Here is a 16,842-nt window from a genome sequence, read left to right as displayed (position 1 = left end):
CCTCCCTCCTTGGTCTCCCAAAGTGCTGGGATTACAGGCATGAGCCACTGCACCCGGCCTGTGTTATCACATTTTATTTGCCCAGCCCATGAGCTGAGTACTGTTAACTCCAGTTTTTTGGATGAGATGCAACTTTCACACATCCTTGCACAAAATGTCTCTTGTTTCCTCCATGTTGTCTTTGTACCTCCTTGCCCCAGACCTCATTCCAGGCTTTGGCAGTTCTTAATGATGCAGCATTTTGCATCTGTTGCTACTATACAGTTAATTCTAACAGCCTTCTTAACATACATTTATACTGATGTCATGCTAACTCTTCTTTGTGACATGGATCATTGAGAGAATTTCTAGGGGCGCTCTGTTTTGGTAGAAGATAGGCTGCTTGTCACATAGTAACAGAAATTCTGTTATATAGAAAAGAATTATAATTTACAGTTTCCATGTAACTCTGAGGACTAAAGAACCTAATACAGCATTATAATTTGAGCAGTTGGAGAAAATAATTTTGTTTTGTATTTGCATATTTTGCTATTTATTTTTTATGGTGATTACAAAAATTATACAGATATTATTTAGTTTATCCTCAGGTATTCTGATTAGCTTTTTTAGCTACACTTTCCCATTTACCTACCTTTTAGTCAGAAAATTATGTTATACTTTTATGAATTAACTTTGTTATTTAAGTACAATTTATTTATTTATTATTATTTTTTGAGATGGAGTTTCACTCTTGTCACTCAGACTAGAGTGCAGTGGTGCGATCTCGGCTCACTGCAACCTCCGTTTCCCGGGTTCAAACGATTCTCCTGCCTCAGCCTCCTGAGTAGCTGGGATTACGGGCACCTGCCACCATGCCCGGCTAATTTTTGTATTTTTAGTAGAGACAGAGTTTCACCATGTTGGGCAGGCTGGTCTCAAACTCCTGACCTCAGGTGATCTGCCTGATCATACTAGTAATATGGTATGATTATATTCAACCCAAAAACTAAGCCTGACTGGCTTGATGAATTAAGCTGAATCTTTAGTGCTCTTATCAGTGTAGAACAATTTAAGTCTCAAGGAATCAATGGAAACTTCAAGAGAAGTGAGAATTACCACTGGGCCATGTATATTTGTTTTTGATAATGTAAAATTTACCTTAATTATATGCTTGACTAAAGATTTGGGTGATTACATAAAAGTTCTTTGAGGGATCCAAGGTGCTCATAGGAACCTTAAACTCAGTAGTTCCAAAATTGCATGAAACCTGTGCTGATTCCTCTCCTATTCTCTTTCCTGCTTCACAGTGACATCTCTCCAGTGACCTTAGTTTGAGTCACTTGGACTCAGAATCATGAAGTCAGCCTCTTGCAGCCTCACCTTTTCTGCTGTCCTTGCATTTACATGTAAGCCTCCTTGGGCTTCAATGATGAGCTCACTGTGATTTTCCAACCATACCAGTTATATTTGTACCCTTGGCACACGCTGATTCCACTACTGTGTTGTCCCTCCCCTCCCATCCCCAGAGTCTCGCTCTGTCACCCAGGCTGGAGTGGCACAATCTTGGCTCACTGTAAGCTCTGCCTCCCGGGTTCATGCCATTCTCCTGCCTCAGCCTCTTGAGTACCTGGGACTACAGGTGCCCGCCACCATGCCTGGCTAATTTTTTGTATTTTTACGGGAGATGGGGTTTCACCATGTTAGCCAGGATGGTCTCGATCTCCTGACCTCGTGATCCACCCGCCTCGGCCTCCCAAAGTGCTGGGATTACAGGCCTCAGCCACCACGCCCAGCCTCTTTTCTTTTCTTTTCTTTCTTTCTTTTCTCCCCGCCTCACCCCTCCGTCCCCTCCCCTCCCCTTCCCTTCCCTTCCTGTTCCTTCTTTCCTTTCTTTCTTTCTTTCTATGGGGTCCCGCTCTGTCACCCAGGCTGGAGTGCAGTGGTGCAGTCTCAACCACTGCAACCTCCGCCTCCTAGGTTCAAGCAATTCTCCTGTCTCAGCCTCCCAAGTCGCTGGGATTACAGGCACACGCCACCACACCTGGCTAATTTTTTTTAAATTTTTTCTTTTTTTTTTTTTTTTTTGAGGCGGAGTCTCGCTCCGTCGCCCAGGCTGTAGTGCAGTGGCATGATCTTGGCTCACTGCAAGCTCCACCTCCCAGGTTCACACCCTTCTCCTGCTTCAGCCTCCCGAGTAGCTGGGACTACAGGCGTCTGCCACTATGCCCAGCTAATTTTTTTTATTTTTAGTAGAGACGTGGTTTGTATTTTTAGTAGAGATGGGGTTTCACCATGTTAGCCAGGATGGTCTCGATCTCCTGACCTCGTAATCTGCCCGCCTTGGCCTCCCAAAGTGCTGGGATTACAGGCGTGAGCCACGGTGCCCGGCTTAAAATTTTTAGTAGAGACGGTTTCACCATATTGGCCAGGCTGGTATCGAACTGCTGACTTCAGGACCCACCACGCCCAGCCTGTCTTGTCTTTATTTGTTAGGAAATTTCCTGTTTCTTCATCAAGTCTCTGCTCAAGCCTTTTCTTGCCAGTGCTTTCTCTGATTTTTCTTTGCTTGAAAAGCACTTGCCAGTGCTTTCTCAGATTTCATTATACCCTGAGTGTCTTTTCCAGATTTTTAGTTGTATGTACGTCTCCCAATTGTACTAAGATTTAAATTGCAAGGATATTGATTTATACAGCTTTGATCCACAATGCCTGGGGTCTGTTATTCTGTCCTTAAAATGTAAGGCTTTAAAAATAATATTGTGAGGCCGGGCACAGTGGTGCACGCCTGTAATCCCAGCACTTTGGGAGGCCGAGGCAGGCGGATCATGAGGTCAGGAGATTGAGACCATCTTGGCTAACACGGTGAAACCCCGTCTCTACTAAAAATACACAGAAAAAAATTAGCCAGGCGTGGCGGTGTGTGCCTGTAGTCCCAGCTGCTGGGGAGGCTGAGGCAGGAGAATGGCGTGAACCCAGGAGGTGGGGCTTGCAGTGAGCCGAGATTGCGCCACTGCACTCCAGCCTGGGTGACACAGTGAGACTGTCTCAAAAAAAAAAAAATAATAATAATAATGATGATAATAATAACATTATGTACATTTGTGGAGTAAGTGAAAAACAATAAGCATTGATAGACTTCACACTGATTCCTAAGTATTCTTTTTTCCCAGATGTTCTTGTCAACTTTAGGTCCTTTTAATGCTTTTTTGTTTTGTTTTTTTGTTTTGTTTCTGAGACAGGGCCTTGCTCTGTTGCCCAGGCTGGAGTACAGTGGCGCAGTCACAGCTTACTGCAGCCTTGACCTCCCAGGCTCAGATGATCCTCCTGCCTCAGCCTTCCAAGTATCTGTTTCCACAGGTACACACCACTGTGCCTGGCTAATTTTTTTTTTTTTTTTTTTCTTTTTGAGACAGGGTCTGCCTATGTTGTTCAGGCTTTAAGTCCTTTTAATGGGTATCTATTTCTCTTCCTTCCCCTTTTCTTCAGCTCTTCTCTCATTTGCTTTTCCTGGGCTAAATAAATGACTTCTCAAATTTCATTGGCTTTTCTGTCACCTAGCCTGCATGGAACATGCTCTCTTTTGAAGGAATTCAAGCCATCTAGTAATCCTTTTTTTTTTTTTTAATTTGATACGGAGTTTTGCTTTTGTTGCCCAGGCTGGAGTGCAATGGTGCGATCTCGGCTCACTGCAACCTCTGCCTCCCAGATTCAAGCGATTCTCCTGCCTCACCCTCCCGAGTAGCTGGGATTATAGGCATGCGCCACCACACTCAGCTAATTTTGTACTTTTAGTAGAGACGGGGTTTCACCATTTTGGTCAGGCTGGTGTCAGACTCCTGACCTCAGGTGATCCATCCGCCTTGGCCTCCCAAGGTGCTAGCATTACAGGTGTGAGCCACCGTGCCCGGCCTACTTTTTATTTAAATAAGCTTTGAGATTTAGTTCCACAGGGTCTTTTCACATCAATAAGATGCAATTTTATTGTCCTTAATCTCCCTTTCTGTTCATGCAGTTTCTGTAAGTTGTTTTCATTCTTCACATCACATACTTTCTCTCATTGCTTGTTCCAAGTTATAGTCATAAAATCTGAGTTGAAAGGGATCTTAGAAAATCGTTACCTTTGTTACCCACTTAGTACAGAAATCAGCTCTGTAGTATTGATAGGGTTTACTGTGCCACTGTTGGAACCCTTCCAGGGCCTGAGCTCAGTGCTTCCTAGGCAGCTCATTTCTCTGTTAGACAACTTGAGTCCTTCAGTCATTTCCCTTCCTTGTGTCAAAATCTGCCTCACCGGTCTATTCGTGGGTCCTGGTTTTTCCCTCGGGAAGCTCATTTCCATATGACAGACTGAATATACTTTGCTGTCCCTTAATCCTCTTATGCTGCAATAGGCTAACAATATTGGGAAAAAGTCATATTTCCTTGACTTATACAGTACTAGAAAGTAACTTGTAGAGTATTAGAAAACTTAATCTGTAAGACATCATAAAAGAAGATTTAGTTACTTTTTTTTTTTTTAACTTCAGGGTGTAGAAAGATATTTTGAGCTTTATATTTAAGGAAGAAGCCATAAAGGAAAAGATTTATAGTTTAGACTTTATGAAAACTGGAAAGATCAGTAATAAACCAGGAAAAGATATTTATGATACACATGACAAGCAAAGAGTTATACTCAGCAGCTCTTACTAATAAGAGAAACAAAGAAGGGGTACCCTGATAGGCAAGTGGGAAAACATGAATTGGTGATTTATGGAAATATAGGAGAAATGGCCAGTAAGCTGAAAAATGTTTAAAATACCAGAAGTCAAATTAAGATGTCAGTTTTGCCTGTCAAATTGACAGAAATTTAAAAATTGTTAATACCCTGTACTGATGAATATATAATGAAATGGACCCTTTTATACACTTGTGATTATTGTGAAAAAGGTATTTGGTCTCTGACCCCTGACATACAACTGCTGAAATCCTTAAAACTTCCAAAGTGATGTCTTTTGTATGCTAATGAGATGACTGGTGGCTGGCAGCCCCTAGGTAGCTTAAGGATGGGGCTGGTTACCAGAAAGAACAAGGCAAGATTAGAGGGTTGGGACTTTCAGTTTCATCCCCCAGTCTCTAGGAAAGGGAGAGGGGCTGAAAGTTAATTGATACCAGTGACCAGTGGTTAATCAACCGTGCCTGTATAATGGAGGCTCCTTAAGAACCAAGAAGGACTGGGTTTCAGAGAGCTTGCAGATAGCCAAACATGTGGAGGCTTACACACATCCATGTGTTGGGAGGGTGGCATACCCCCTTCCATGGGGACAGAAGCCCCTGGGCTTGGAACTCTTCCAGATCTTGAGCTTTGTATCTCTTTATCTGGCTGTTTATTTGTATCCTTTAAAATATTCTTTGTAATAAACTGGTAAATGGAGCAAATGAGCAAATTAATTGAACCCGAGATGGGGGTTGTGGGGACCCTGATTTCTAGCCATTTGTTAGAAGCATTGGAAAATAACCTGGGGCTGGCGATAAGCAGAAGTGGAGTGGGAATGGGGCAGAGTCTTGGGGACTAGCCCTCAGTCTGTGGGATCTGACTCTGTTGCCAAGTAGATAGTGTCAGAATTAAATTAGAGGGCACCCAGCTAGTGTTTACTACAAAACTGATTGCTTGGTGGGTGGGTGGGAAAAAACTTCCCAAATTTGGTCACAGAATTATCCTATGTTGTGTGAGAGCAGAGGAAAAACAGTTTGTGTTTTTTTTTTTCAACTCATTGCTAATATTAGAAATATAAGCAGGTCCAGTCTCTTTGAGGGGCAGTTTGGCAGTATGCTTGGAACAGGAATTATATTCTAGGAATTTATCACAAAGATATTGTCAGATGCACAGAATAATTGATGGTTATACAGATGAGTTGGGTGGAATTCTGGAAACAGACATATAGGAGGAGCTAGCAGTGTAGGAGATTTCTTGGAGATGAGGGGCAGGGATAGTATTGCCTATGAAAGTTGAAGAGGGAAGAAAGCAGGACATGTGGGTGTTGGGGAGAAAGCCTTCAGGCCCTGATCCAGACCTTGATAGCCGTGCAAGGAAAGAAGGGAGGAAGCCCAATTGAGCAGTGAGAGCTGCAGAACAATGTGGATCTGACAAAGTCTGGGCCAGGCAGCCCTGACATCCCTGCTGTGCCCAGTCTTCACCTACCAGCTGCCTAGGGAGAAAGTGTTCTTGGGTCTATACTGCAGCAGATTCCAAAGGCTCTACAGGTGGAGACGGTCAGCGAGCTGCAATCTTTGTAGGCACAGGACTAGGTATTGCTTGAAGGGAGAATCAGAATGGCGCACCTCTTTGGCTGCCATGAGAGGAAGTTCGTTGTAGTGTTAGTAAAATAGCACAAATTGGAATATTCATTGCAGTGGTACTGAAACAGCACAAATTAGGAATGATATTTTTTCTATAATAATTTTCTAATTAGGAGGAGTAATTTTAAAATAAGATTTCATTTGTATTTTAAACTGTCATTGTTATAGTGCAAGCTTTTGTTAAGCTTGAGACTCTTAACTCTTTTATATGAACTACTATCAAGAATTTCCCCATCTTGATGATCTTTTGAGACTAAAAAGTAGAATTTGCAGTTATCCTTTGACTTTTGATGTATTTGTTGGAGTTTGATGGTATAATGGAGGTGCTATTTTGCTGGGATTGGACAACCCTAAGCCTTGCTGTACTGACACCCTCCGGAAGATATGCAAACAGGCCATGCACACTGGAGGCCAACTTGCCGCTGCTTTATCTTGCTCACTGTTGGTAATTTCACTTGAGTTCTTTTTTTCTTTTTGGAGACTGAGTCTTGCTCTGTTGCCCAGGCTGGAGTGCAGTGGCACAATCTTGGCTCACTGCAACCTCCACCTCCTGAGTTCAAGCAGTTCTTCTGCCTTAGCCTCCCAAGTAACTGGGATTACAGGCGCACACCACCATGCCTGGCTAATTTTTGTATTTTTAGTAGAGAGAGGGTTTCACCATGTTGGCCAGGCTGGTCTCAAACTCCTGACCTCAAGTGATCCACCAGTCTTGGCCTCCCAGAGTGCTGGGGTTACAGGTGTGAGCCACCGCGCCCGGCCTCCACTTGAGTTCTTTTTTTTCTGGGTTGTAATTAACATCCACTTCTAGCAGTATGGTCTGCGTTGACTTGAATAACTTAATGTTACTGCTTGTTTTAGGAAAATTTTAGATCACTGTTAACCTGTAACTTTATTTTAACTTGAATTTTCCCTTAACCTGAAGATATTATAAAATGATTTTAAATAATAAGTCTGTGGAATCTTTCAAAGTATTGTTTCAAGCCAAATACCCCACCCTCTGAAACTCATAAAATAGGCCCAGATAATAATTATTTTTTTATTTTTATTTTTTTTTGAGACCTAGTCTCACTCTGTCGCTCAGGCTGGAGTGCAGTGGTGTGATCTGGGCTCACTGCAACCTCCGCCTCCCCGATTCAAGCAATTCTCCTGCCTCCTGGTAAATGGAGCAAATGAGCAAATTAATTGAACCCAGCCTCCTGAGTAGCTGGGATTACAGGCGTGCACTGCCATGCCTGGCTAATTTTTGTATTTTTAGTAGGGATGGGGTTTCACCATGTTGGCCAGGCTGGTCTTGAACTCCTGACCTCAAGTGATCTACCTGCTTCAGCCTCCCAAAGTGCTGAGATTACAGGCATGAGCCACCACGCCCGGCCTCCAGATGATAATTATTTAGGCCACTTTTTGCTTTTTGTTCTCTCTCTCGCTCTTGCTCACATTGTCCTAAAGAATGCCAAGAAACACCTCATAGAATCCCAAGGGACAGTTTAAAAACTTTGGTTCTATATTTTGGACTAACTTTATAATAATAAAAATTTTGGAAAAGTGAAGTTAAAGTCAAGTGATTATAGGGCCGGGCGTGGTGGCTCACGCTTATAATCCCAACACTTTCGGAGGCTGAGGTGGGCGGATCACCTGAGGTCGGGAGTTCGAGACTAGCCTAACCAATGTGGAGAAATCCTGTCTCTAGTAAAAATGCAAAAATTAGCCGGGTGTGGTGGTGCATGCCGGTAATCCCAGCTACTCTACTTGGGAAGCTGAGGCAGACAAATCGCTTGAACCCGAGAGGCAGAGGTTGCAGTGAGCTGAGATCACGCCATTGCACTCCAGCCTGGGCAGCAAGAGTGAAACTCCGTCTCAAAAAAACAAAACAAAACAAAACAAAAACATAAAGCTAAGTCAGGATTCTGTTGCCTGAGGCTCATTGTTCTGCTTAGGGGGCGGCTGTAAGGCATTTTCAGAAATGTTTCCCAGCAGGATAAGGAAAATTGTTATCTAGGGGCCTGTTGGGAAAGAAGCATCAGAAGTTTATCTGTAATTGGTGGACAGGAAAAGGCCATGTTTCCCAAGGGCCCCAGGATGAATTGTGTGTCTGTCACATTGCCTGTATCCCACAAACAGATTTTAAAGAAGGTGCAGCACCTGACCTTCCTCCAGCCATCCCATGTCTGGCACTTCTTTCTAGGACTCATAGATAATACAACTTTTAAAAAAGTATATGGTAGACCTTGCTAGGACTTAAGTTACTGTATGGGATTTTTCCTTTTGGAAAGTAGGTGTGTAGATTTATATGTGGTTTTGTGTGTGTGTGATATATATGTATCTTTAAAATAGAAGCTACAGGAAAAGCAAATTGACTATGTAGTCAAAGGTGGTTTGAGATGGTTAGTCTCCTTACCCCCTTGTGCGTTGAAACGAGATTGTGGTCACCTATTGTGCATTCATGTTTCTCTTGAGACACAGTCACAAGGTCAAGGACCATATCTTACTACACTACTGTTGAGACTGCAGAGCCTAGCTGAGTGGTTTACACATACTAAGTGGGTGGTCAACAATAGAGCAGGCCAGAATTCTTGCAGATTTTTAACTTTTTTCTAATTTAGTGTTTCTTAGCCCTACACAGAGCTCTGTTTGCCATTAGAGGGATTCAGCCAACTCTTGTCCTATTGTTACTTTTCCTGCTAATTTATTAAAAACCTTTTCCAGCCAGGCACGGTGGCTCATGCCTATAATCCTATCACTTTGGGAGGCTGAGGCAGACAAGTTGCTTCAGCTCAGGAGTTCGAGACCAGCCTGGGCAACAGAGTGAGATCTCGTCTCTACAAAAAAATTAGCCAAGTGTGCTGGGATGTGCCGGTGGTCCCATCTACTCAGGAGGCTGAGGCAGGAGGATAGCTTGAGCCTGGGAGGTGGAGGATCTCAGCAGTGAGTCGAGATCATGCCACTGCACTCCAGCTTGGGTGACAGAGCCAGAACCTGTTTTAAAAATAACTAAATTAATAAATTTAAAAAAAATTAAGAAAACCTTTTCCAGTATTAAACTTGTTTTGGAAATTTAACTGACCAAGTAGTACTAGTGGGAAATATTTGAAATAATTATTCATGTTACTTTAATGTGACTCATTTAAACTTACTTATCAAAACATTTATCCACTGAGATTTTAAGTAGGCTTTTTGGCCTATGTTCAGAAACACAGTAAATGAATAAACACAAGCAGATATTTGATATGAACTTACATAAATGACAGAAATTTAACCTATATTTTATTTAAGTTTAATGGCAAATGAGTATAAATGAGTATAAAGCCTCTAATTTTTTTCTTTCTTTTTTTTTTTTTTTTCTTTTTTTGAGATGGAGTCTCACTGTCTGCCAGGCTGGAGTGCAGCGGCGCGATCTCGGCTTACCACAAGCTCTGCCTCCTGGGTTCACGCCATTCTCCTGCCTCAGCCTCCCGAGTAGCTGGGACTACAGGTGCCCGCCAGCACGCCCGGCTAATTTTTTTTATTTTTAGTAGAAACGGGGTTTCACCATGTTAGCCAGGATGGTCTTGATCTCCTGACCTCATGATCCACCCACCTCGGCCTCCCAAACTGCTGGAATTACAGGCGTGAGCCACCATGCCCGGCCTAAAGCCTCTAATTTTTTTCTAAGCAAATTTTACTTATCAACACTAAGCAGCATTTCACCAAAACTCATCATATGCTATCATTATATTAAAAACTAAAAACCACTTTTTTACCAGTAATTTTTAAAGTTTGATTTTCAGCCAGGTGTGGTGGTGCACGCCTTTAGGCCCAGCTGTTTGGGAGACTGAGGTGGGAGGATCGCCTGAGCCCGGGAGGTTGAGGCTGCAGCGAGCTGTGATCACATCACTGCACTCCAGCTTAAGCAGTAGTGGGAGATCTTTTCTCTAAAATAAAATAAAAATTAAACTTTTCCTTAAAGTTCTATACTTGACAAGTCAAAATAGTATAGCCTCAGTGAATTGTATGTGTGGTGCATCACTTATAGTAGACATAGATGCTGAGAGGCAAGCAGGTAGTATGTTAGGTCTGGAATTAATGACGAGCATGGAATGTTCTACCCTCCTCCTCATTGTGTCTAATGCAGGGCTCTGAACAGGGCCCCTAGCCAGTTATTATCTGTGGCACTTAGCCTTTAGCAGAAAGTCAGACTCTAAATGGACATTTCTGGTTTACTCAGTCTGCCACTCAGGTATTGTCCCTAATCTGTTCCTTTTTTCCTTCAAATTCTTATACTTACTGTACTTTCTCCAAGTATGAAATTCTGCCTTCTGGTGTTTAGGGATTTTTTTTCTACCTTAAATTTCTCATCTAGATTTATACCTCTTTCCTGGCTCACTTCAAAGTCATTTTCTTCTTTGATCCTGCCTTTAGTGATCTCTAATTTCTCCAAATTTCTGTAACTACCACTGTTTGTTTCCAGGGGCTCTCACTTTGTTTCTGTCCTACAGACTAGAGGGACGTGATACTGCTTAGGTACCACATGATGACAGGGATTGGAGGGCCTTTCAGATTGGCAGGGTGTAAGTGAAGTATATGTGTAGTTAAAAGCTAAAGCCTGAAGCCAGGTATTATAATCAGGCTAGTCTCTGATGTGCTTTGTATCATTACATACTTTTTGCTTTTTAGATTGTGAAAACACAATCAGGACCGTTGTGTCCCTCACTAAGCTTTTGCATGCTTTTAAATAGGAGCATCTTCCAACTGACAAGCGTCATTTTGTGTTGGAAAAACTTAGGATTTGAAAACACTGTTGGCTGGGCGTGGGGGCTCAGGCCTGTAATCCCAACACTTTGGGAGGCCAAGGCGGTAAGGATCACTTGAGGTCAGGAGTTTGAGACCACCCTGGCCAACGTGGCGAAACCCCATCTCTACTAAAAATACAAACATAAGCCAGACGTGGTGGTGCTTGCCGGTAATCCCAGCTGCTCGGGAGGCTGAGGCAGGAGGATCGCTTGAATCCGGGAGGCAGAGGTTGCAATAGCTGAGATTGCGCCCCTGCACTCCAGCCTGGGTGACGGAGCGAGACTGTCTCAAAAAAAAAAAAAAAAAAAAAAAAAACCACATTGTTATTCGGAGTGTTCAGTCACAAGGTCAGCCTATTTTATCAAAATGTACCAGCAAAAGATTGTTGTTAGCATATATGAAATTCAGTCACGATGTACACTATTTTGTCTGTGTAGGATTCATTCACTGTGTGTGTGTGTGCGTGTGCGTGTGCGCGTGCGCGCACGCGTGCACAGAGGATCAGGGTGAGGTGGTGGGAGCACCCAAGTTCTCTCTTTCATTGCAGTGCCATTTGTTGCAGCATGGTTCATTGTAATTACAGAGGAGAGGACAGTCTCAATGAAGAGCGTCGATATATATACACCACACTGTAGTATACAGAGGAGAACACTATGCTGTAGAAAGAATGAGGTAGATCTAAATAGTACTGCGAAACAATCTCCAGGAGAGATTCAGCAAAAAAAACCACAGTGCAGAGCAGTAGACAGCTACCATTTATATAAACAAAGGAGGCCTGCTTAGACATGCACAGCCTCTCTCTGGAAGGATGCGTAAGGGTCTGGTGCCTCTCGGGAAGAGCGCTGAGCTGCTAGAGAATCAAGAGTGGGAAGGGAGTAATTGTGCACTGTATTCTCATTACACCATTTGCAATTTTTTTTTTACCACATTCATATTAATATTACTTTTTAAATAATGTGACGTTTCCTCAGTATCTTGTGCTGTGTTCAGAAGTAGGATAGCAGTACCTTGGAATTAGTACAGTTTTTCTTGTACCTCTCTTCCCTCATTCTCTACTGTTGTGAACAGTGAATATCCATTTGGTTTACAACTTGAGGCAGTAGAAGGAACATGAGTTTGGCAGTCAAATCAGACCTGTGTCTGTACCCTACTGGCTTGTATGATTTTGGGTAAATTACTCAACCTTTCAGAATCCGAATTTTTTCATCTAGGCTGTGGGAATGTTAATATGTATAGCTCAGATGTATTGTAAGGATTAAATAAGAAAATGAACTTAATGAGCTAGCATAGTGATATGGACATGTAATATGAGTTCTATAAATGATTATTTTAGTGACTAAGGTACTTGTTCAAATTATAAAATCCCTGCTTTCCCCACCGCACCGCAATTGTAGCATTCTTGACATTTGTATTTCCTCTGACACGCTACAGTGGAACATACCTAATTTTGAGGGACTTCTTGGCTCTTAGAGTATCTTTAAAAATGAAAAGGCCAGGCGTCGTGGCTCACGCCTGTAATCCTAGCACTTTGGGAGGCCGAGGCAGGCCGATCACGAGGTCAGAAGTTCGAGACCAGCCTGACCAACATGGTGAAACCCCGTCTCTACTAAAAATACAAAAATTAGCCAGGCATGGTGGCGCACACATGTAATCCCAGCTACTCAGGAGGCTGAGGCAGGAGAATCACTTAAACCCGGGAGACGGAGGTTGCAGTGAGCCGAGATCATGCCACTGCACTCCAGTCTGGGTGACAGAGCAAGATGCCGTCTCAAAAAAAAAAAAAAAAAAAAAAGTTCTCTCTCTCTACTTGTAAATGGAAGTTTACTAATTTCTTAAGATTTTTTTGTGTGTAAGTATACTACTGTATATGTTGAATATTATGTGTAATTTACTTATGTAGATACCTATCCAGCAAGAAAGCCACAATTTCAAACATGATTCAATAATGTAGACTACACGTCAAAACTTGGTGATAACAACATTATTATAACACCTTATTCATGTAAATATATTATTTAGATAATGGGTTTTGGGGAGTAATGTTTCTGTTTCCTTTTAAGCCTTTGTATTCCTTTTTTAGCTCTTTCAGTCTCACATGGCAACGAAAACAACTTGTATGTCTTCACAAGGATCAGATGATGAACAGAGAGTGAGTAGGTCTTTTAAATAGATAGCATATTGTACTCTAAATGCTTCTATGATTTTAAAATAACTACTTGGAGTGTTTATAGACTCTTGTGATAGAGACTTCCATTTGTACTTACCTCCAACGTGAATTAAATTTTCTGTTGATTCAAGTGAAAAGTCAATGATGGATTGAATAATTGAGTATCCACAATATTCTTAATTGAGTATCCACAATATTCTGACATTAAGGAAATTTTTTTTTCTGTTTCTTTTTTTGTTTCCTTTTTTTTTTTTCAGACAGAGTCTTGCTCTCTCCCCCAGGCTAGAGTGGAGTGGCATGATCTCGGCTCACTGCAACCTCTGCCTCCTGGGTTCAAGCGATTCTCCTGTCTCAGCCTCCCAAGTAGCTGGGATCACAGGTGACTGCCACCACATCCGGCTAACTTTTTTGTATTTTAGTAGAGATGGGGTTTCACCGTGTTGGTAGGCTAGTTTTGAACTCCTGACCTCAAGTGATCCGCCCACCTCAGCCTCCCAAAGTGCTAGGATTGCAGGCGTGAGCCACTGCGCCCAGCCCTGTTTCTTTTTTTCGTTCGTTGTTTGTTTTTGTTTTCTGAGACAGAGCTTTGCTCTGTCGCCCAGGCTGGAATGCGATGGTGCAATCTCAGCTTACTGCAACCTCTGCCTCCCGGATTCAAGCAATTCTCATGCCTCAGCCTTCCAAGTAGCTGGGATTACAGGTGTGTGCCACCACACCTGGCTAATTTTTGTTTTTAGTAGAGACGGGGTTTTGCCAGGTTGCCCAGGCTGGTCTCGAACTCCTGGCCTCAAGTGATTTGCCTACCTCAGCCTCCCAAAGTGCTAGGATTACAGGCATGAGCCACCACGCCCAGCCGTTATTTGTTTTTTGAGCACACTGCAGAATGTGGTGGGTGCATAGAACTCCTGTGAATGGCAGAGTTTAGGGAGCCCTTGGGTGGTCCTGCCAGCTGCCTCCCTGATGCAAGATTAGATCTGATGCTTCTAAGGGTCTGTGGGGAGGGGTTTGGTAATTCATATTGAAATTTGTATTTAAAAATAGGAAGTAAATTTGGTGAAAGAGGTGAGTAACTAGAAAGAAAATTACAAATACAAACGTGGGTAATTCAGTAAGTTGTTTTTTATTTTGTTTGTTTTTGAGACAGGGTCTCGCTCGCTCTGTTGCCCAGGCTGGAGTGCAGTGGTGCAATCTCGGCTCACTCAACCTCCACCTCCCAGGTTCAAGCAATTCTCATGCCTCAGCCCCCTAAATAGCTATGATTATAGGCATGTGCCACCACACTCGGCCAATTTTTGTATTGTTATTAGAGATGGGGTTTCGCTCATGTTGGCCAGGCTGGTCTTGAACTCCTGGCCTCAAGTGATCCATCTGCCTCCGCCTCCCAAAGCACTTGGATTACAGACGTGAGCCACCACGCCTGGCCAGTAATTAAGTAAGATTAAATAATTTCGTTTAGTTCTGTGCTCCAATAACTGTAGTCTCTTCTTGTTTTTCCCTCTTTCTCCATATATCAGTGGTACTAACAGTCTATTCCATCTTCCTCACAGACTTTTTGAATGATGTTTAATCCTCCAGAGATTACTGTCGGAGTCACTAGTAATCTTTAGTGACTAGTCCATCCAGTGGCTGTTGCTTAGTTTCTTTTTCCCTGGCCCCTCTTTTGTGTTACATCATGGGGACCACACCCTCATTTTTGAAATGCTTTTTTCCAGTGACATTAAAATCCTGTCATTGTAGAACTAGAAGGGATCCTAGAGGCCATTTAGTTCAATTTTTATGTAATAAGCATATGCCTATCAGATAACAACTTTAACAAGTTATGAAGTTCTTACCATCTTGAACACTTTCACGAGGAAGAAGCCTAGTGCTTCTTCAGTGCTCTTTAAAAAAATATGAAGATAACATGCTTACGTGACTAAAAATGATTCAAATGGCACAAAAGAGAATATAGTATACTAGTTTTCTGTTGCTGCATAACAAATCGTCACAAATTTAGCTGCTTAAAACAGCATCTGTTTGTTAGCTCTCAGTTCTATAGGTCAAAGGCTAGACGTGGCCCATCTTCCTTCTCTGCTCTGGGTTTCATACTCAAGGGGTCAGCTTCTGGATTCTTATCTGGAGGCTTTCCTTCCATACTCTTTCCGGTTGTTGGCAGAATTCAGTTCCCTGCTGGCTGGGGGTTGTTGTCAGCTCCTAGAGACCACTCCATTCTGAAAGCCAGCAAGGGAGAACTGGCAGGTGGAGTTCTCTTCATGCTTCACGTCTTTGGCCAGGAAGTGCCCAGGCCCTGTTAAGGATTTACCTCATGGCCGGGCATAGTGGCTCACACCTGTAATCCTAGCACTTTGGGAGGCCCAGGCGAGTGGATCACCTGAGGTCAAGCGTTTGAGACCAGCCTGACTGACATGGTGAAACCTTGTCTCTACTAAAAATACAAAAATTAGCCAGGCGTGGTGGCAAGCACCTATAATCCTAGCTGCTCGAGAGGCTGAGGCAGGAGAATCGTTTGAACCCAGGAGGCAGAGGTTGCAGTGAGCTGAGACCACATCATTGCACTCTAGCCTGGGCAACAGAGCAAAAACTCTGTCTCAAAAGAAAAAAGGAAAAAAAAAAAGGATTTACCTCATTAGGTCAGGCCCAGCCAGGATAGTCTCCCTTTCGAAGACTGAGTGGTTTGGGACCTTAATCACTCTGTAAAATCTCTTCTCAGAGACACCTAGGTTAGCGTTTGATTTAATAACTGGGAGAAAGTTTGTGTGCACCAGGGGCATCAGTGTTAGCGACCATCTCAGAATTCTGCCCACCATATACAATAAAAAGCGATATCTTCTCACCCCAACCTGTAAGTCTACTGCTGACTGGTAACCACTCTCAATAGTCTGTCATTACCCTTCGAGACATTTACATCTGTATATATATAAATATATGATTATGTGAAAAATGCGCATAATGCATATTTTTAAAAACTCTGACCTCAGTAAATAAATCACTATCAGGATACCTAGCTAGTCATCCATGTTGTGACATGTATCAGTAGTTTAGTATACTACAATTTGTTTATCTATTCACCACTTGTTTAATATTTGGGATCTTTCCAGTTTTTGACCATTGGGAATAAAACTGCTGTGAACATTGATGCATAAGTTCTTGGGTGGACATACGTTTTCATTATTTTGGATACCTCCAAGCGGGTTTTTTTTTGGCTATATAATAATATGTGTTTAACTTCATAAGAAACTACCAAGCTAGTTTCCAAAGCAACTGTACCATTTTGCATTCAGACTAGCAAATTTATCAGCATTCCATTTCTTCATTATCTCCAACACTTGACATGTTCAGCCTTTTTATTTTAGCTGTTTTATTGGATATTCAATGTTACTTTTTATTTGTTTTTATTTATATTAATTTTTTTGAGACAGAGTCTTGCTCTGTCTCCCAGGCTAGAGCACAGTGGCAGGATCTTGGCTCACTGCAACTTCCGCCTCAGGTTCAAGCGGTTCTCATGCTGTAGCCTCCTGAGTAGCTGGGACTACAGGCATGCACCACCATGCCCAGCTAATTTTTGTATTTTTGGTAGAGATGGGGTTTTGTCA

At 42.5% G+C, this 16,842-nt stretch overlaps 1 protein-coding gene across 20 annotated transcripts in view; it reads left to right on the top strand.

Moving 5' to 3' along the window:
- The window catches only part of SEPTIN10 (septin 10), a 71,482-nt gene that overhangs the window by 8,332 nt on the left and 46,308 nt on the right, over window positions 1-16,842 (top strand). For 10 of the 20 annotated variants that reach the window (XR_008519621.2, XR_008519622.2, XM_009236938.3 and 7 more), the window contains 1 exon segment: window positions 13,163-13,231. The exons of 9 other annotated variants lie outside the window; for them this stretch is intronic. Coding sequence is in view for 8 of the 11 variants with exons in the window: in XM_009236938.3 (XP_009235213.1) it covers window positions 13,163-13,231 (69 nt within the window). In the remaining 3 variants the exon portion in view is untranslated. 20 annotated transcript variants of the gene reach the window in all.

Source organism: Pongo abelii, chromosome 12 (genome assembly GCF_028885655.2).
Source record: "Pongo abelii isolate AG06213 chromosome 12, NHGRI_mPonAbe1-v2.0_pri, whole genome shotgun sequence".
Classification (NCBI taxonomy): domain Eukaryota; kingdom Metazoa; phylum Chordata; class Mammalia; order Primates; family Hominidae; genus Pongo; species Pongo abelii.
This window is presented reverse-complemented; position numbering and strand designations above follow the sequence as displayed.